The sequence below is a fragment of the Mycteria americana genome, chromosome 8 (genome assembly GCF_035582795.1).
Source record: "Mycteria americana isolate JAX WOST 10 ecotype Jacksonville Zoo and Gardens chromosome 8, USCA_MyAme_1.0, whole genome shotgun sequence".
Taxonomy (NCBI): Eukaryota; Metazoa; Chordata; class Aves; order Ciconiiformes; family Ciconiidae; genus Mycteria; species Mycteria americana.
The window spans coordinates 12,406,739-12,427,608 of record NC_134372.1 but is presented as its reverse complement, the minus strand read 5'-3'; the positions used below and the strand labels follow the sequence as shown (position 1 = coordinate 12,427,608).

At 42.4% G+C, this 20,870-nt stretch overlaps 2 protein-coding genes across 3 annotated transcripts; both read left to right on the top strand.

Annotated features, from left to right (window-relative positions):
* Positions 1 to 1,182: 1,182 nt before the first annotated feature.
* Positions 1,183 to 5,633, top strand: RPL26L1 (ribosomal protein L26 like 1). Its single transcript, XM_075509780.1, has 4 exons — positions 1,183 to 1,304; positions 2,473 to 2,645; positions 3,393 to 3,533; positions 5,462 to 5,633. Exons 2-4 carry the CDS (start codon positions 2,478 to 2,480, stop codon positions 5,588 to 5,590), a joined length of 438 nt encoding a protein of 145 aa, XP_075365895.1. The 5' UTR covers positions 1,183 to 1,304; positions 2,473 to 2,477; the 3' UTR covers positions 5,591 to 5,633.
* A 1,930-nt stretch (positions 5,634 to 7,563) lies between these two features.
* On the top strand, positions 7,564 to 18,945 carry ATP6V0E1 (ATPase H+ transporting V0 subunit e1). Of its 2 annotated transcripts, none has more exons than XM_075509732.1 (4): positions 7,564 to 7,753; positions 10,076 to 10,123; positions 15,419 to 15,546; positions 18,099 to 18,430. In XM_075509732.1, the coding sequence occupies exons 1-3, from the start codon at positions 7,650 to 7,652 to the stop codon at positions 15,510 to 15,512; spliced, it is 246 nt and encodes an 81-aa protein (XP_075365847.1). In that variant the 5' UTR covers positions 7,564 to 7,649; the 3' UTR covers positions 15,513 to 15,546; positions 18,099 to 18,430. The 2 variants fall into 2 exon arrangements, with proteins under 2 accessions (XP_075365847.1, XP_075365846.1); XM_075509731.1 differs by lacking the exon at positions 18,099 to 18,430 and adding an exon at positions 18,437 to 18,945 and having other exon boundaries at positions 7,566 to 7,753.
* The last annotated feature ends 1,925 nt before the right edge of the window (positions 18,946 to 20,870 follow it).

Here is a 20,870-nt window from a genome sequence, read left to right as displayed (position 1 = left end):
TTCACTTACTCACTGTGCCACTTGGTATATAAAATAACCTGGGTTTTGTTGTCCGTCCGTCCCCCCAATTTCCTTTTAGCCTTGCTTCACTAAGTATTTAGAAATAAGCGTCTCAGGCAATTATTAAAGATTAAATAGTAAAGGGTTACAACATAGTGAATTTGGGCACTATATATCTGCACAATATTAAGAAACCAATTCCTTTTAAGTTCTGGTATTGCTTACTTACATTGGTGTCTGCTGTACATCATCTTCATGAAAGAGGAGATCCTACCCACTTCCAATTAACCTCAAGTACAGACTGGAGCTCGGATTTCCAGAAGTGACAGGGTGGTGCTGAAGGTTCCTTACTCTGCGTAAAAGATGAGTAAAGGCACTGGGAAAGGCATTTGTCCAGCTCTCAGCCTGCTGCAACTCAACAGTCTGGAAACTTTTCCAGCCTATCTTTATAAACCAAAACCCCATCAAGTGTCTGTACCGCTTCTCACCCCACTGACTGGTCCATTTCTACCACCAACACGTTCTGCCATAAATAGTTTTCCTTGAGAATAAATTAATCTATGTCCTGAAAAGATGTAATAGCACCAAATCTACCTGAAGTGCAAGCAGTTTGTGCAGGTAAGTTAGTTCATGGAGGTGGGGACGGGGGTGACAGTACACACAGGCACAGGAGCAGGGTCGGGGCTGAGGAATGGGAACTTGGCAGAGGCCCCAGGAAGCTGGTCTCTCTTTTGGCTGAGGGATATGGGCTTTCTGAGCTGGGCTGGGGAGGAGGGAGCTGGTCGGAGGTTTCTCTGGTTTTACCCCCGTTTGGGAAGGGGCTGGCCAGGGAGGGAAGTAGCTGCTGCTACACAGCTCTGACTTTGGGCACGGTGAAAGGTGAAGTTATTAGGAAATTTTACTTCACTGAAAGGGTGGTCAGGCATTGGAACAGGCTGCCCAGGGAAGTGGTTGAGTCGCCATCCCTGGAGGTATTTAAAGGACGTTTGGATGAGGTGCTTAGGGACATGGTGTAGTGGTGGTCTTGGTAGTGTTAGGTTTACGGTTGGACTCGATGATCTTAAAGGTCTTTTCCAATCTACACGATTCTGTGAAAGGGAGGGTGCCCGGGGGGTGACGCCCGGTGGGCGCCTGCCCCGCCCCGCCCCGCCCCGCCCCGGTGCACCTGTGGCCGCTGGCCGCCAGGGGGCGCAGGTGGCCCCAGCTCCGCGCGCAGGATCTCGCGAGATCCCGGCGGCCGCTTAGGGAAGCGGAAGCGCGTCGCGTTCCTCTTTCCGGGCGACCGTCGCAGCGGCAGCAGCGGGGTAAGGGCGGCGCGGCCCGGCCCGGCCTGTCCCCATCCGCCGCCATCCTGCGCGGGGCGACCCTGTGGTCGCGACGCGGCGAGGCTCTCGCGGCGTGCCCGGCGGGGCCTGTTCGGGGAAGCGGGCGGGGGTCGGGAAGAGGCTCGGTCGCCTCGGGCCCTGCTGCCGCGGCCGCTCCCGGAGCTCTGGGGCAGCGCGGCCCAGGCCCTCTTCGCGCGGGAAGGGGCTGCTCGCTGCCTGGGGAGGGGAGCGGGGTTGGGTTGGCTTGGCCCGGGCTCGGCGGCCCCGAGGCGGGTGTGCCCCGAGAGTGAGGGCGCTGCTGGCGTTCCTGGGTCGGGCAGAGGCAGTGGGCAAGCTGGTGTGGGGGCCTGGCCCTAGAGTCTTGCTGCAGGGGTGTCTGGTGGGGCAAGCCTGCCCTGGAGCTGTGTTCGGGTGTGCCGTTGGGAGCTCAGACTCCAGGTAGAGCTCACGCTCCTTTGGTCGGTTGTTTGATGGTGGATTATTCGGTTAATACAGCTGCGGCAGCGTATGGTGTTTTGATTTGCAGCACGCTCTGACTTGTCATACAGCCCAGGCTAGTGTGCACAGGAAGTGCAAGTGCGGAGTACTTGAAAGTTGCAGAGTTGAGCAAAAGCATCATTCAAGGCACCTGCCTTTGTCGGTCAGGATGAATTGTGCCATGACAGACAACCTTGCAGTGCAATTGTTAAGATTTAGGGAAGGCCAAAAGTATCCTGGATTTACAAATCTGTTACATGCGCCAGTCTGATGGTGTGCCTTATTGGAGATAAGCAGTATGAGTTTCCTGTCTCTGTGAGTCCAAAATATATGTTTACTTTATAAACGAAGGCAAGGTATACTACAGTGCAAAATTAAGGCTAGTCAATCAGGTGTCCTGACTTCTGAGAACTGTGAACTTTGGATTGGAAAGAATGGTCTGATGTGCATGTGTGTAGCACACTTGTCAGTCACAGGGCCATTGTCAATAAGGGAAGAGGCTTAAACCTTATTTGAAGGCCAGTTTGTAAGGGTATATTAACTGGGGGTGGGATTAAAAATAGTTAAAATTGCTTTTTTTATGTGCTAGCATACTTAGTGTGGGTGGGTCACAAAGCGCACTGTGTATGAGTTACAAGCATCTCTCAAACCATTGTTTTTCTTTATGCAGCCAAAATGAAGTTCAATCCATTTGTGACCTCAGACCGCAGCAAGAACCGCAAACGACACTTCAATGCACCTTCTCACATTCGAAGAAAAATAATGTCCTCCCCGCTCTCCAAGGAGTTGCGGCAGAAATATAATGTCCGCTCTATGCCCATTCGAAAGGATGATGAAGTCCAGGTAGCTGCGCTGTCTGTCTTTTAAGTTGTAGTGTCGCACGTGAACTTCTGTCTGTGTTTTGGTTTTCATGTACAGCCTGTGCAAAAGGGAAGGCCTAGACAAATGCAGATTGATGCTGGAGCTTTGCCATGAGTCTTGCAGAAAAAATACAAGTTAATGTAGTCATAGACTTGGCCTGTTGAGTGTTTCTTGAGGTCACGTCATTGACAAGGAAAATACAAGGAACACAAGTGTGCTGGCAGCTTTACTGCACTTTAGTTACATGCATTGATTATCACGCTGGATTAAAGGCTTTTAACAATAAAGTGCAAAACAAAGAATTGTTTCTTTTTTTATAGACTATTTGCTACCTGTGATATTTGAGAGATCAGTTTAGAAATGAATCCAATTTAAGTGGCTTTTTTTATATAAAATGCAACGATAGGTGAAAAACTAAGATGAAAAACTATTGAAGTTGACTGTTAGCCTTCTGGTTGAAGAGTTACAGAGTTCCTTCATTAGGGTTTACTGCAGGGAAAATGAGGGGAAAGTACGGTTCTGATCAATTATATTTTTCATTTTAGTGATTGCAGAAATTGTCCAGTAATTGATGTCTTTGTGGTATGCGTATACAAAGAGCAGAGTTGGGATTTCAGCCTGGGCAGCTCTGGTTTTCTGTTGGGATAATTGGTGTTCCTTAAGATCTGGTAATTGTTTAAGGGGTGGTTTTGAAGTATGGGACAGCGTGTTTCTTATGTTCTTGTTTAGGTTGTCCGGGGACACTACAAAGGACAGCAGATCGGCAAGGTAGTCCAGGTGTACAGAAAAAAATACGTCATCTATATTGAACGTGTTCAGCGTGAGAAGGCTAATGGCACAACTGTCCACGTGGGGATCCATCCCAGCAAGGTATGGTGCATGAAGTGAGATCTGAAATGCATGAGGAGACCTTCTTGGCAAATGAAGACACGGCTACTGACATGAGTAGAACCTTGTTATGGCACATGGAATAATGGATTGAGATACTACAGCATTGGGGGAGCAATAAACAAGGAGATGTTACGGTGTCATGATAGTAGAGAAGCGACAGTTGAAACCAAGAACTCCTCAATTTTTCTAGGGCTTATTTGGTGGAGAAGCTGCTAGAGACTTGAGAGTCTTGCTAAAATACTTTTTTGAAGAGCTTGGTGTTTTTAAAAACACAAAACAGATGGTTTAGAGCAATCCTTCATCTTTGCTATGTGGTATTTGCACTGGTTAAGGAGCTGCTAGAAATGTTTAGACAGATGCTCAGAATCATGATTTGTTCTTGTGGGCTATTGTGAACTAAGTTCTCTGAATCTGGTTTTAGCCTGAAGTGATTTACAATGTTTAGAGTTCGTGAAAACCAGGCAAAGCCCGTTTAAATCATAATAGGAAAGCATTTCAAACTAAACAGAACAACTAGCCAAAACCTGGTTTGAAGCAGATGAAATTAGTCTGCTTCAGCCTTGCTGTGTGGGCACATGTACTGAAGTGTTGGTGGAAGAAATCCAGTTGTAACAGGTTTTCTGGTCTGAATGGTTGGTATGTTCAGCAGAGGGAGAGCAGAATTATTCCAAAACAACATAATGACTTGTGTGCAGTAATAACATTTGATGGACAAGGTGACATTGCAATGGAGCCAGCGTGCATACTACTTGTGTGGTAAATAGCAGTGAAAGAAATTTAATTTTGTGCTGGTCCTGTATTTCTTCGAAACTTTCCTTTAATGGGGAATTGGACCTTGATAAAGCTTTGCATAAAGATTCTGGTTATTAATGCAAAAGGAACAGAAGAATGTTTTGTTTATTGCAAACTTGCAGTGGGGTGGATGAAAAGTTTCTACCTCTCCTAGGTAAAGAGGTAGGAATTAATTAAAATTAACAGAGACCTAAATGCACAATGGAACTGAGGAGGAGCGTGCAGCCCAGCTGCAGCCTATGTGGTTTTTCTAGGATTTGATCGTCAGTTGTATTTTTAAAGTACTCCTTTCAGTAATACCAACACATTTATTTCTTTGCCTGTTTGAGGGGGCACAAAGAGCACTGAAGGCTGCTTATGGGCTGAAAATCAGAGCTTCAGTTTGCTGCTGCTTTGTTAGAAATACCATTAAGGCTGTGGCAGGAAATGGTCTGCGCAGTTTACCTTTTGTGTGTCCGTGTTAGTAATACTTGATAATTGCCTGGGCACATAGCAACTCTTCAATAGCAGATGTGTTCTTTAAAGTATCTTTATACGAAGCACTATGGTGCATGGACTTTTACCGTTGCCTGTAGCTTAGCCAGCTGCATTGGCTATTCTGAAGGGTACAGCAATGATGTGATAGTGGCCAGCAGCAGCAACATGGTTTTCCAGTGTTCCAAAATTGAGGTAATACTGTTTAAAACATGGAGATGTTAAAATAGAGATCCATTACTTGCCTTTGTGGTGGTGGGATCAGCTACATGGTGTGTTTCAAATGGATGTAGTATCCATCATGTTTGAGCAGCATAATGGAAATTAGATTTATTTCAAAGTAATTATTTTATTATGTAGATAAATAGAAATTTGGCTGCTGTTCAGTTTGTGCAGATGTTTTGGCTGTGCATTGAAGCAACTGTCCGTATACTCTGATACCTAGCTGTACCTGAGAAAATTGTGAAATGCGGAGGCAATTCCATACCTCGGTTCTACTCAAACCAACTGAGATAGTCCATGGAAATAACACCTGTGTGCCAGAGTTGATCTTCCTGGGCTGTGCTCTGTTACCACAGTTCTGTCAGGTTGCTGTACTTTTAACGCTGAAGAGACACTAAAGTCTTTGTCCTTTTCTCTAGGTGGTGATCACTAGGCTAAAACTGGACAAAGATCGCAAAAAGATCTTGGAGCGTAAAGCAAAATCTCGCCAGGTTGGCAAGGAGAAGGGCAAATACAAGGAAGAAACGATCGAAAAGATGCAAGAATAGATGGTTTCCTGTTTGACACCATTAAAGAAGTGCTAAAATTAAACCTATTGTTGTGTCTTCTCCTTTGGAGAGTCTTGATACGGTGTGTCTGGTTAGCATTTAAATAGTCATTGTCGTGTTTTATGTTGGCTGTGTAAAAAATACTTCCACTAAATTAAAAAGCTTTTTATACCTTTTTTTACTTTTAAGAAAATGAAAGACTTTTTCCCCATAAAGGAATGTCTCAACCAAGGTTAGAAAGAGTAGTGCAGTTCTGAAAACATGCATCTAGTGACTGCTGTACTTCTCTCTCTTCCACTGATCCTTAACACTTACTTAGATGTGTTCATGGTTTTAAATGAACATGTTCATTCTGTGCACTGTATATATTTAATATTTTATCAGACATTTGAAGTAAGCTATTTCCGGCCATGAATCTCTTTCTGTAATCCTCTTAAATTACATTTTTTCAACAGTCTTAGGAATTTGACAGTAAAGGATGACATTTTAGAGGTTCACCAGGCGTGTTGTGGCCAAACAGCACTGAACTTGCTGAGTACATCTGGCAGTCTTGCATTAATCATAGAATCATGGAATGCTTTGGACTGGAAGGGACCTTTACAGGTCATCTAGTCCAACCCCCCTGCAAGAGCAGGGACATCTTCAACTAGACCAGGTTGCTTAGAGCCCCATCCAACCTGACCTTGAATGTTTCCAGGGATGGGGCCTCCACTACCTCTCTGGGCAACCTGTTCCAGTGCCTCACCACCCTCATGGTAAAAAATTTCTTTCTTAAATCCAGTCTAAATCTGCCCTCCCTTAGTTTAAAACCATTGCTCCTTGTTCTGTCACAACAGGCCTTGCTAAAAAGTCTGTCCCTGTCTTTCCTGTAGGCCCCCCCTTAAGTACTGGAAGGCTGCTATAAGGTCTCCCTGCAGTCTTCTCTTCTCCAGGCTGAACAACCCCAGCTCTCTCAGCCTGTCCTTGTAGGAGAGGTGCTCCAGCCCTCAGATAATTTTTGTGGCCCTCCTCTGGACTCGCTCCAACAGCTCCATGTCCTTCTTGTGCTGAGGGCTAGAGCTTGGGGACAGGGGGCTTACCTCAGCAGTGCTTGTAAGGCAGAGCTGTCTGGTTCGGAAAGGATAGGAGTGAAGGTGGTCTCTGTGCTGCTGCTAACACTATTTTGGATTAACTTTTCTGTAAGGGGAAATTAGGTTTTTAATGCTTTATGCATATGTAATTGAGAGCTGCTGCAGTGTGTTGAAAACAGCCCTGCAATTAAGGCAATTTACTGGCTCAGTGAATGGCCCCCTAATCACTGATACAGAGGGAAAGAAATTCGTCTCTCGCCTGAACCACACGGCAGTCTGAAAAATGGGATGCTGAGAATCAAGGAAAATTACATTGGCACCTTTGAAGTCATTCACAGGCATTAATACGAAGGCTGCTTTACAAGGCGGGCTGTGAACGTCGCTGCTTTTGCGTAGGTGCAGAGGTTTTGTCCCTCAGGGTTCATGCACGCACACATGCTGCTCGGTAGGATTTTTCTTCAGCTGGAGTCAATGCACCGGGAAGTCCTTGGGGTTGGCCTTCGCTGCGCTCCGGGGACCTTGTCGGCTGCTGAGCTGATGCAGGAGCGCGGCACGCGCTCCCGCGGGAGCCGTCTCCGCCTTGCCAGTGTGATGAGCTCAAAACCAGCCCGTACCCCCAAGGGCGCTCCGCCCCTGCCCCGAACGCTTGTTTATTCTCCCCCCTTTTCTTCAGTGACGCCGGGGCCCGTTCATTACACGGAGGCCAGCGCAGGACGCGGGCCCGGCCGCCGGCCCAAGGGCAGCTCGGCCCCTCCAGCACAGGGGGCGGGGCCAAGCGCTCGCGCCCGTCGCGTTGCCAGGTGCGCCACCGCCCGCCGGGCTCCGGTGACGTGGCGGGCGCTGATTGGCGGACGCGGCGGGGTGGGGCGTTGCGGCCGGCCGTGAGGAAGGGGAGGGGAGGGGAGGGGAGGGGAGGGGAGGGGAGGTGCCGCGCCGGGTCGGGTCGGACCGAGCAGCGTCCCTCCGCCGCCGCCCCCGCCAGCCCGGCCATGGCGTACGGTGGCCTGACGGTGCCTATCATCGTCATGAGCGTTTTCTGGGGGGTGGTCGGCGGCGTCCTGCCGTGGCTCGTACCCAAGGGGCCTAACCGCGGGTGAGTGACCGGGGGGCGGCAGGAGGCCGGGGCCGCTCTGAGGGGGTCGGCGGGGCCCTTCCCTTCCCTTCTCTCCTCTTCTCTCCTCTCAGGCATGGGGGGGGAGTGCGTGGGGAGGCCCCCGGCGGAGGCGGGCCCGATGCCCCGAGGCGGCGGCGGCGGCGGCCTGGCAGAGGTGCGCCATGCCCTTGCGGGCCTGCCGGGCAGCAGCGGCCTTGCGGCTCCGGCTCTCTCGAGTTCCCCTTTCCCCCGGCGGCGGCCGCCGCGGCGCCCTGCAGCGCCGTATGTGCCGCGCTCGCTGCTCCGCCAGGCCCGGAGCCGGCGCCTCCCGCCGCAGTAGTCCTGCGGGCTCCTCGTCGCCGTAGTGGCGCAGAGCGGAGGGCGGGCGGGCGGGCCCAGCGCATGTGCCAGCCGAGATCCAGGCAGCGGCGGAAGGCCGGAGCAAACGCCTGTGAGGCTTCCTGAGCGTGGGGCCGGAGCCAGGAGCGGTGTCTCCGTGCCTTAATAATCCGTCACGGTTCTGAGTTTTCCCCTCAAGCCCTGTAAACTTCTGTATACGCAGCGTCCTCTGGCAAGGAGGTCTGTTGTTAAGTTAAATGGTGTTTGAGCAATAACTTCCTATTTCTTTTCTTACTTGATCTCCTCTAACTTATTCCACCATCCTCTAGTTTCACGCTGGATGAGACTGAAAAATTGCTGTAGTACATCTCCGTTCTGTGCTTAAATGTATGCTAGTGGCCTTGTAGCTGTGGTGGCTTGAGGACAGAAGCAGGGCATCTAAGCAGAGACATTGTTCTTTCAGTGATCGTAGCTGCTCAGATTAAAAATTAGACAAGTTTTTGTCTTTCTCTTTTCCCTAGGAGATAATGACTTCTTAATCTCTCTTCCTCTCTCTGACATCCCCTCTACTCCACAGGTACCAACTGTCTTTTCTCTTAGTTGTTTATCTAAACTTGGAGGAATTTTCCTCAAGTTCTATTTAGCTCTGATATTTACTGCCTCAATTTCAAACCTGAGGTGTGTTTTGTGCCTGTCCTCAGAAATACCTTGGAAATACGTCTTCCATGCGTGTCCTTGAAGTATGTGGGAAGTACGTGGGTCACCAACAGATGTTCTGTCATTATTCCAAAATGAGATTGTTTAACATATATGACTAGAGCACTGCTGTGTTCTGATTCTATAGTATGTCTATAGTAACACTGTGTAGTCTGTTAACTTCTCATCATCTTAAAAAAAAAAAAAAACCAAACCAAAAAAACCTCTACCCAAAGCCTGCTTCTGAATAGGACTGTTATTTTTGTAACAAAAGAAACCAATGCAAACTTCAACTGACCTAAGAATTCATGTTGCATCGGTTAAAACTCCCGAACAATTGCTCTGGGACTCCCTGGAAAGGAGGGGTTCCTGAAGCTTAATCCAGGCTATGTTAGCTTTGTAGCATTCACTTGAAAATTGATAAGGTGGGTGTGTATTGATAGATAAAAAATATTGAATGTTACCCATGTCACAAAAGGGTTGGAAGTTACTGACCTAGCATGAGTTTTTGTTACTCTGTTTCGCAGGGGGGAATACATAGAGGGAAATCCCTTTTTGTAATTAAAAAAAAAAAGAAAGAAAAATAGCCCTCCGCTTTGCTACTAAGTTCCATGAGCTGCATAGATTGCTTACTGTTAGAAAATTTCATTTCCTTTCTTCCTATTTCAAAATCATGTGTGTATAGCTGCAGTTTTGCCATTTTCAATTTCAAGAGCTGTTTGGTTCTTGCTGCTTTTCAGCTTAACTATGGTTTCTGACACAGTTTTCTTTCAGCAAGAAAGGAAAATCTTATCCTACAGAATTTCATGTGGCTTTGAGGTTTTATTTTGTATTCGATTTGCAAAACCCTCATTCATGATATAAAACTAAGCTATATTTTGATACTGAAATTTTCTGTAAGCAGAATTTTGCAAATGGAAAAATGTTTATTGTTTACTGCTAGCATTAGAACATCCAGCTTTGGTAATTTACTAACTTGCTGGTAGAAGTGACTGTGAAATGGAGCAAGGACACTGACTGCATAAGATTTTCCTCCTCTTGGGTGTGATTTTTGTTGAATACAGCTGTATACTTCTGTTTGCCAGAGCTGTGTTGGTTCTTTTGCAGAGTCTGAGCTGTGCCTCTGCAACTTACTCAGCTGGAAGAAGTTAGAATGCTCATGTTGAGTCACCTTCCATATGATCAAAGCTGAACTCCTTCTTGTTTGCTGGGGGGGGTTTCCGATATATCTTGTGGTCAGTCATAATATGACACCTAATCAGCTGTTTCTCTCCTTCCTTTTTGCAGTGTTATCAACACAATGCTGGTGACATGTGCTGTTTGCTGCTACCTGTTGTAAGTATAAATAATGTCTTGCCTCTTAATCAAGGCACAGTTCTGATGTAATCAAAAGTTCCTTTTTTATATCTTCAAGACATTTGGGAAGAAGCTTTTCAAATGTCACAGAGATTTAGCCACATGTATTCTTTGACACCTCTTAGAATTCTTAGTTCTAAAGGCCTTCAGCTGCTAAAGAAAACATTTTCCTGTTGGTGGATACTGAATTAAAACACACCTGAATTCCTCTTGTTGTCTTCTGCCACATAACTGTTGAATAGTAGTCTGCATTGACTTGGTATTACTTCTTTCCAGTTCACTGGCTTATTTGCTCAAAAGTGTAATGGCAGTTTGTCAATTCTAGAATTTTTCTGATTCACAGTAGAGTAATGAATTTTTGCCTTTTTCACTCTTTATACCCTTACATTTATTTCTAAGGTGATACTAATTTAAACCTACTGATGAGTTTTGCTTTACTTAGTTTGGTTGAATATATTCTCAAAATCTGGTAGAGCAGTGGGTGGAAAACCTTATACGTGGGGTTTTTTGATATATGACATAATTTTTGTGACAAATTTGTGATGCTTTGATATATTAAGACTGTTTCTTTTTAAATGCACAGTATATTTTGAGGCTGCCTTTTTTGCTGTAAAAGAATTAGTAGAAATAACAAAATGACTTGTTGAGGGACTCCTCATACCCTGTGGGTTGTTTTTCTTTTTGTCAAGAGGTAAGCCAGCTGTCCACAAGAGAAAGCATGATTATTGTTTTCTATCACTCTCTTTTTTTTTTTTTTTTTAAGACTGTAGAGACTGATCTTGTCAAAGAAAGTGCTATGCAGAAATAACTTTGAAAGGTGTTTGGGAAGAATTTGTTATGGAGAGTAAATTGGTAAAAGGTTGGTTAGATCTTTAGGGTTAACTTGTAAAAAAATCATTATTCAGAATTCCACTTGAACCTGAGTAGTATTCATACTTTCCTGAAGAATTTAGACATTATTTATGCTACTCTAAGGAGCTTAGTAGATCTCCGTTAAGTAGATCTCAACATGAATATTCAGAGAAATGCATCTCTAATCTTAAGGCTCGTTCTTAAGAACTGGCAGCCAAAAGCCATATTATCTGTGTCAGCATGTTCCAGGAGGGGCCTGTTTGGTTCCATGTTGGATTGGCCTGTGGCACAGGCTTATGCGGGTTTGATCTAGTTTAATAATGTGATCTTTAGATTTTATACAGGTGAGGCCTATTTTTTATTATTATTATTCAGAGTATTTGACATGTGAAGTCTTAAGAAATAATTCTTCTGGATGATTGTAAAAGTATAGCAAACTTGGTTCTATGTTTTGTATCTATGACAGTTTTTTCAATTAAAGTTTGCTGAGCAGATGTAGAAACTTGAGAAGAGCTTTGTAGTGCCAGCAACTTGAATTTGGATTGAAATTTGGAAATTTCAGTGCTATGAAGGCCTCCTTGCCTGCACATAAAGTATGTAGCAGCCCAATCTTGTGGTGGGTCCCAAATGCTTGGCTAAGAAAGGGCAACTGGATGCTCATTTTTACTAGGTTACTGTGTTTAGGTTACAGTAAATTGGGGTTTTTTGGGGGTGTGGGGTGGGTTTTGTTTTGTTTAAGTTTAAAGTTTTTTCCCACTCTGTATTTTAACAGAAATAATGTCTTACTCTTCTAAAATCCTTTAAGCTTCTGGGGTTTTTTCTTTATTTGAAGAAGGGCAGTTTCCTTGAAGTTGAGGCCATGTGGCATCTGCAGAATCCTCTGGATTATGATGTGGAATGTATTTGTTGTAAAATTTCTTAACTTCGACTTAATGCTGTGAACTCTTCAAATGTACAGTGGTGTTTCACTTGTAAGGTTAGTGACTTTTGTACTGAAACAGACCTACTATAAATCTAATGTCATTAACATGATTTATAATCTGTTCTTGCATATGTAGTGACAGGGGTTCTTTTGTAATCTTGTGGGCTCTAATTTGTTTTCTGTATTCCCTTTGGTTTTCTCCAATTACACCTTGAAAAAGAAGCAGCAAAACCTTACTATGTTTTAAATCATCACTAGTTATACCCAACCACATAAATTACATACATAGTGTCTGCTTGCCAGAACACAACAAAAAGCAGATTTTTCTCCTCGTGTTCCAAGATAGAACTTGCCTCATCAGTCGTTTTGTTTTCTCCCCATGAATTCTGTATAAAAATCATAGAACAGCCCTGGTTGGAAAGGACCTCAAAATCATCTGGTCCAACCTTTATTTCCTCTGTTTTATTCAAACGTATGTAAGTTTGTTCTTCCCATATCCTTTTCCTTTTTTTGGGGAGGCATTGAAAAAATTTCAGACCTTAATTTTGATGACTAAAGAAAGAGACTAATTTTTCATACCAGTCTTGAAGAAAGCCTGAAAGAATGGTTTCTGAGGATTCTTCGTTGGATATGTTAGAGTTAAAATAACTTGTGTTGTCCCAGCTGTGGTCTTCTGTATCTGTGTGTCCTTAGTAGGTGGCTGGTGCTGTTATCTGCTTCTTTGTAGAGTTGTTTAGAACTCTGCTAGACCTACTTTCATACTCTTTGAGTTACCTTTCCAGTTGAAAATAGGGAAAAAAAAATTCCTGTCTTCATTAAACACCACTTGATTGACAAATTGAATTGCATCAAACTGAATTTGTGCTAACTAAATTTGAAGTCAATCACATTTCAACTTAAAGCTGCTTCTTCTGTCTTTAGATTTAACACTGATCATTTTGAATAACAGTATTGATCACATGGTGTTAACTTGGTTGTTCTGTGGAAAATTTTTGCATAGGTAAGTGCATAATTTGTGTACAGATATTGTACTGAGCAGCTTTTTGAAGGAGAATACACGAGCCTCAGGAACCTGATAAAATGTAAGGCAAAGTATAAGGAGTTACTGCTGCAGAAATTATAGGTTACACCATGTTGTAAGGTACTGTCAAAGTCTAAATCTATTTTGCTGTTTACAAAGCAGTTCCTGAAACAGTACCATGATATTCTACTAACAGAGGACAGGGTGCTTAAAAAATTGTGTTATTTGCTACTGATTCTAAAAGGATTAAAATATGGTTGCCCAAATTGACATTTAAACAGAGATAGCAGGACCTTAATTTGTAATATGCAGCATAGACAGATGGCAGTTATGGTAGAAAGACCTTTTAAAAAATCTTTCCAGTAGAACATAAGGGACTTTAATTTCCTTGTCTGAGCTGGATAATTAACACTAACTGTTGTAAGTGGTATCTGGTAGAATTTAAGGACCTGTGGGTGGCTTGAATGCCATACCTGATTTTAGCAACTCTAGAACATTATACGTTGGATACAGAGGCTTGCTTTGTTTTACTTTGAATGCTGCGTTTTGTTTTGCGTTGTCATGATAGATTATTGAATAAAGCAGCATTGCTTAAGCGAAATGTGGGAAAAGCTTTTTCATGACTTGTCTTGAATGTAAGGGAGTCGTAGAATTCAGTGCCTAACTACTGTTTTAAATTATTAGGCCCTAGCAGAGCAGGGAGGAGGAATATACTATTGACCTGTAATGCCACTATGGCTCGGAGCTTGGGTATCCAGCATGGTCCCAACAAATAGCTTTTGAAAACTGCACAGTGCTTGCTGAAAGCAGGGTTGTACAGCTGGGACACGTAAATATTTTGAATGTGCTTCCAGCTCATTTAATTCACAGCCATGCTGGGTCTGAACTCAGGAAGCATAGAGAGGTGAGATATTTGTGCATAGAGTTCCTTCCTTCTGTACAGTGAGAAAGAGAATAATGTGCTTTAACAGTGTTCCTGCCCTCCTCCCACTTCTGTTACTTCAGAATACTAAAGGCAGATGGTACAGTGCTCTGGTACCCCTTCTGTCTGTCTTTTGTATCTGAAAATTAACCCTTGCAACACAAATTCTGTGGTATTTTTAAGAGCTAATTTGCTTTTCCTGTAAGTAAATTTAACATAATGATTAACATGGTTTCAAAACACAAAGTAGAAACATGTCAACCTAAAAGTTATTGGCTCTTCTTGGTGGTGTCTTGCTGATGTTTTAATTGCTTTGTAGAGCCTGCTACATATTTCATGGCTTGCATGACTGATAGACTGCTGCGGGCTCAGCACATCATTTTAAGTAGAGTACTTCTTTGTGCAAAACTGAAAGTGGCATTGAAAATAAATATTTGTAAATTTTAAGAGGACTGATGTGTTTTCTTTAAGTCTGGCCCACATCTTTTGCCCCTGGCTGTTCTAGCCATTTTACAGCAGACCTGCACTTCGTTTGCTGGTCAAAGCATCAAGGTTTCTGTGGAATTTTCCATGACTGCCTAAGCACTCTGATACATTTGTGGCAGCTCCCATTACAAAGCTGCTCTGCTTTTTCTCCTCCTTACAAAGCATTCTAGAAATAGCAGACAGATGAGCCAGTGTGTTCACTAAATGTGTTTATATAGTTAGTATTTAACATAGATTTAAATCCATGGAAGCATCCATTGCTTTTTCTGAATCTTGTAATATTTACAAAGCAAATATCTTTTAACAGTGGAATATTTATTTCTGTTTCGCTTTCCTGGATATTTTCCACAAACTACATTCCTCTTGTTCTCTGTTCTGGCTATGGCTTTTGCAGTGTTAGTTTGTGAACTGCTCTGATAACAAGGCTGCTGTTGCTGATGATCTGGGGTTTGTTGTCATATTGGTTTTGTTGTTGTGGGTTTTTTAATTTTTGTGGGTGTGTGCATTCCTGTGGCATTGTACCCTTTTGCTTCAGGTCCCTGTTTCTTGACCTCTGTGGCAGGTTTAAATTCACTTTTGTTCAATCTCGGATGAAAAATATACCATGTCTGCAAGGGTATGTTGTCATACTCTGGAAATAAGAGCGAATGAGAGAAAGTATGTTTCTCGGAGGTTTTTGTTTAAAGGATGCTTCAAAGGCACTGACAAAAGGTCTATCTCTCTTATGTTTCTATCTTCTGAGCCCACAAATACCTGAGTTTCATATCTCAAAACACTTTCCTGTCAAAGGAAAAGTACAAAAGAAATGCTGTCAGGTGGTTTTGTGTTGCTTTAAATTGAACAGGACAATTTATTGTTTCAGTTGCGGAATGATTTGGTACCAGTTCTTCATTGCTGGTATCTGGTCTTTGTGTATGAGCTTGAGTAAAACTTTGATTTGATACTAGACCTTCCTGAAAATCATATTTTCTTCTTTGATGGTACTTGTGCTTTGGACAAGCCTTTCCATTATCCTAAGCTTTGTAATATGGCTGATGTTCTCTCTTTTGGGTTGGGGGGGTTGTCTTGCAGTTGGCTGATTGCGATTCTGGCTCAACTCAACCCTCTCTTTGGGCCACAGTTAAGCAATGAAACAATCTGGTATCTTAAATCTCACTGGCCTTAAGGATGTCTGTCCTCTGCTGCAATTTATTGACTAGGTGAGTATGATCAGATCTATTCATATATTTGGTATGTTAAAGCTCCAGGAGAAATTGAACAGTAGCATAAGCAGTGTGTTCAGAATTACTAGCTGTTTTGCAGGAGAAATCTCTTTCTATAGGCTGCAACAAAACATATTTTGGATGTTAATCTTAACTGGATACTGTGAAAAGCTTGGACTGAATTCCTGTACAGTTATTTTTCTCTGTTATCATGTCATGTGGTGCTGTGTTCAGTAAGCAGGGGGTTTGTAAGGAGAACAGTACATTTCTTCTTCCTACCAAAAAAAAAAATCGGGCTGGGGTATCTTTTAATACCTAGCATAAGTGGATTTCCTAATCTTTAACGATTGTTAAACCTCTCTTCAAGCTTAATACCATTCCATCCAAGACCTATCCTGATGTCCAAGGCAATGTACAATTGTCCTCATTCATCTGGGAAGTCAGAGTGAGAACTGCAATTAGAATGGTTCTTTATCTCCTGTCAGTGTATAGCACTAACATGAGCTTACAGGTGAATGTTTTTGTGGTGGTTTTTTTTTTTAATGATAGCCTGTGTGCAACTTTAATCATAGATGAGCCTGGTGGTTGCTACCTGGGTAGTGCTATTGGAATGCTGTTGTTGCAGTTCTTGGGCATGCTTTCTGACATGACCAGCAAAAATAGTGTCTTGCACTAAAAGTACCGTGATGACTTCAGGTTTCTCTAGAACGGCAGCACTTAAAGTTGAAGGTTCAAATGAAGGATATCATGGGTGCTTCTTTCCACAGCTTTTAGTTTTTATGCTGGTGACTGCATAATTAGACATGTTTAGTTTTTTACCTGCTTTTTTTGTCCTTTTAGGTTTAACTGCCTACCCCCTTGCTGTTTATTACTTTAATGTCTGTTTACAGAAGTCCAATAGCAGCAGACAGATGACAGTTGATGTTATAGCTCAGTTAAATGCTGTCTGTAAAGCATCCTGAACATTTACCCTGAAGCAAAGCTCCACTGGCTTCGAAGTAGGCTTCATCTGAACTGTGGTGTTGTCAGACTGTGGCATGTGTATGTGTCCATATCTTCTCTTTTAAGCAGCAAGCAGAAGCTAAAGGTAGACTTGGCCCTGCTTCAAGTAGAGGCCTGTAATTAGCGAAGTCAGTCAAGCTGAATTGCCTAGGTGCATTTTCACTGCTTATGTGTTAACACATAATTAGTTAGCTAAAACAGATACCAGTGTATTCTGGTAACAGGGATACAGATCCCTGAATCCCATAGGATAATTCAGTTGCCTGGGATCTGAAACTGAAATGTAGTTATCTGGACAAGTGGGTGCCTTGGATATAAAAATTGGGCTTCCTTCTGACTGATAAATGGTCTGTGTGTTGCAACCAGCAAGGACAAACTGGAGATGAGATACAGCTCTTGGATTCTAGGCGCCTGCTGAAAGAATTGGGGCTTTCCCCTTCACTTGCAGTGAAGGATTTTCCAGAGAACTGGAGGTAAATTTGTACCAAGGAAGAGAGGGAACTAATGCGTTCTAGGGTGGCCAGAAAGTTTGCGAGGAGCTGTCATTTTAAACTTACTAATGGAGAATTTGAGACCTATATAGCGCATGCTGTTGTATTATATGAAGCAGTTTGTTTTAACCTTTGATATATCTGATTTCATTGGCTTAGTTTTGGAATAAAATGCAGGTTCTTGTCTTTGTGAAAAAGAATGCTTTAAAAAAAGTAAAAGCATATAATAATCCTCAAATATAACTGTTAAATATTATGTTCTTTCTTGCTAGAAATGTGCTATTACAGGACATGCTATTCTCCATGATCGTGTTTGAATTACTCTTGTAGTGTTGAGTGAGCTGAGCGGTGAGGAGGTGGCTGTCTTGATCAGGCTGCAGCGCCCTGTCTTTCGCTGTTGTGTGTCTCTGCACTCAGAGCCTCCTGTTGAGTTTCTCACTAGACAGGAGCTGTGAATTAGATTCTATCTGAAAGAGTTGGGATGTATCTCTCTGACACTGCATGAATCCCATGAGTATAGCTACCATTTCTTGTTTGACCAGTTATTTTTGGCTTTTAATATGTGCTTTTCCAGCACTCAAGGTGCATGTAATTTTTTTTTTCTGCCTCACATTTCTGTTTCAGTTGAGGTTTGGGTGGGTTAGTACAGACAATGCAAAGAATTAAAGAGAATGAAATACTAACTCCCAGAGTGGAGAGAAGATCTTATTTAAAAATGAGGATAGTCTAAGCAAACCTGTTTTACTTGACCAATGGAGCAGGCTGAAAATGCACACAGAAGGCTACTGCATTCTAGTGAGGAGCTTCTACAGACCTGACTTGATTGGTCTATGCCAAATTACAGAAGTTTGGTCTTTCTTTTTGGTCAGTATCCCTCCAATTCAAGTGATGATGATGTTATCAGATGACTTGTCTATATAATCAAGTTAATGGCTTGGATGGCAATATGTAAGAACATGCAGACTGCTGTAGCTGTGGTAAATATGGGCTACTGTAGCCTCTTTTAAGCAATGTGATCTAATGCCGCCTTTTCTCCTTAACTTTGTCAATTTACAGTCTATGTTCTCGGACCAGGAATTGTCTTCATGCAAGTGCAAGAAGGGCCACCATCCAGAAGACTGGATGCTGTTAACAGCATTGAAAACTTTATAGAAAAATAGTTGTTCTACCAGCTTTATAATGTAACTAAAACTACTTGCAGTAACTTCAGAAATGAAACAGAAAGCAAGAAAGAAGAGATTATTCTTGAAGCTCCATATAGATGAATCATCTACAGTTCTTGACCATTTCTCAGTGCATTTATGGAATGGAAATAGTTGTGGTTAACAACCAGGTCTTCAATTAGTAAATTGTCTCCATGGAAAGGAATAATTAAGTTGCTTCTTGCTTTGCAGGTAAAGAAGATATTTCCTCCAGATGAAAAACTCCACTGACCCAAAGATGTCCTTAACATGGTTGGATACCAAGCCTACATTAATGCCTTAACCTTTATATTGTGCTTCAAATGGCTTGTTCAAAGCCCTATATTTTTTCCTACTATACTGTTTAACAGCGTGCCTAATGAAATTTATACTCCTTTTTGGTACTGTAAACTTTTGTCTGTTAACTTCAGATGTGATGAAAATTTATAAAGTTTTTATGGGTCAACTTCCCTGTTTATTTCACTCACTCTGTAGGAACACTGTATATATCTTACAGGTCTTAGGTTGTCTGTTGCTGTGCTGTTCACCCCTGTTCTGTTTGACTGCACTTGAAAAATGTATGCAATGAAAATATGAGGAGAGGAGAAAGTGGTGCCACAAGTTGATGGCATTTATTTTTTAAAATTAGTTGTATTCTTGGGAAATTTGGTCTTAAATTTCTCATGCCTGGAAATAAAACTGATCCTCTACTTTATACAAAATATTCTTGTGCCGTGTTTAACTGTTACAATGTGCTTTTTTGTGGTTTTAATCAGACATTAGTTAGCCAGAGTTGAGCTGAGGAAATTTAGATGATGTGGATGTAATAAAGTCATATAGGGTGATGAGATGATTATGCTTGCTGCCTGTATCAAGACCTCTCGGATAGTTCTAAAATAGGACTAAGTTTGCAATCTAAAACTGCTGAAAGGTCTGCAGGAAGAAGTGAATGCTTAGCTCAAGAGCCTCTTCTGCATGAACTTCTCATTGTCTGATACTAGGGGGACTCAGTAGCAGAGATAACACGACTAGTTTGAATGAAGCGTAAATAGTAATTTTGACAGGAGATTGATTTACTCCCTGGCCTTTTTGGAGGATACATACAGTAACGAGCAATTTGAATTGAACAGAAAACATAGCAATTGTTTTGTACTGACTTGACACTTGCATGTGGATTTGCAGACCTGATAAAGCACATGACAATGTAGGCCAGAGATGAAAGATTGCTGAGGCTACTCGGCGTCAGCTGAGTCTGTGGGGTTGGGAATGAATCTAGAAAGTCACCTGCTAAGGAGTGGCTTCAAAGGATATAAGTACTGCTGCATGCACAGGAGTCTTCATTTATACTTTCTTACCTCCTTACATCACGTACAGATAAACTCTGGTTATTCCATACTGTGTTTTATTGTTATGCACAAGGACATAATGGAGCGGTTCTTTTTTTTTCCTTTTTCCTTTTGGATAGCACTGTTAACTTGTTCAATGGGATAGTACTCATTGCTATACAGGAAATTCTGAGATCCTGACAAAATGCTGTAACTTGTGGTGATCGAAAACTGGACAGTGTGAATTACAAAAGAAATAAGAACGTGTCCATTATTACAAGTAAGCGTAGCAACTGTGGGGACTGGAATAGTGAATTTTTTTTCAATTTACCTACTACTGAGAGCTGTATTTCAACATGCGAGAAGTTGTACACCATAATGCTATATAGTCTGTGGCAAATAATTGCTAAGAAAATTGGAAACCAAATGATCTTATAAAAACTTAGGTGGGTGGTTGTTTTTTTTTAAAGTGTGTGGAAGGTAATGTATCTTGACATTGTATGAGGAGGGAAGGAGAAATGCTTCAGGACACCATTGACAATTTTGAATATGTAACAGTTTTTAAAATATATTTATCTGCCTGTCATATTTACCCTAAAGTGAGACATCAAAAAAGAAAACATCCAGTGACGAACAGTGGTATTAGTATATTGGTATTATCACTTTCTTTAACAAGCTTTCTATTTTAGGTTCTAAGCTATTGCTCATGGTAGAAGATACAGAAGAAGTAAAACAGAGTTCACGTGGTGTGTTTCACTGTTGGTGAATTTAATGTAAAGAGCTATTCAAAGCCTGGACAAACAAGCCATAGTTCAATTTTTATTTAGGTGCTTTCCAGACAAAGAAATTTCCCTTTATCTGAATGGTTAGTATTTTCTCTGAACAGATACCAGGTAGTAGCATGACTGAAGAAGTTGAAAAAATAATGTTTTGTTTCTGTTGTGCTGAATGTTGTGTGACCCTACTGTCTACATCATGATGATGGAATGGTCTGCTCCATGTGTGCCAGGAATTAACACTGCTTCAGATAATTTCTTTTTTTGCATGACTGCAGGAAATTAGAGCAGACAGATTCAGCCACTGGTGTTTAACAAACAATGCAGGTATCAAAGCTTTTAACAGTTTCCTCTTGCTTCCTGACAACAGAAGAGAATGCAAAATGTTACCGTATACATGAAGGAAGCTTGCTAGTGCTTGAAATAGATAGGAAGCCTGGGTCTGCAGGGAAACAATCTCATCTCCCTATGTCTACTGATATTTTGGGGATGGTAAAAAGTGAGGAAGATCAAGGAAATGTGACTCCATAGTCAAGTCTTCAAGAC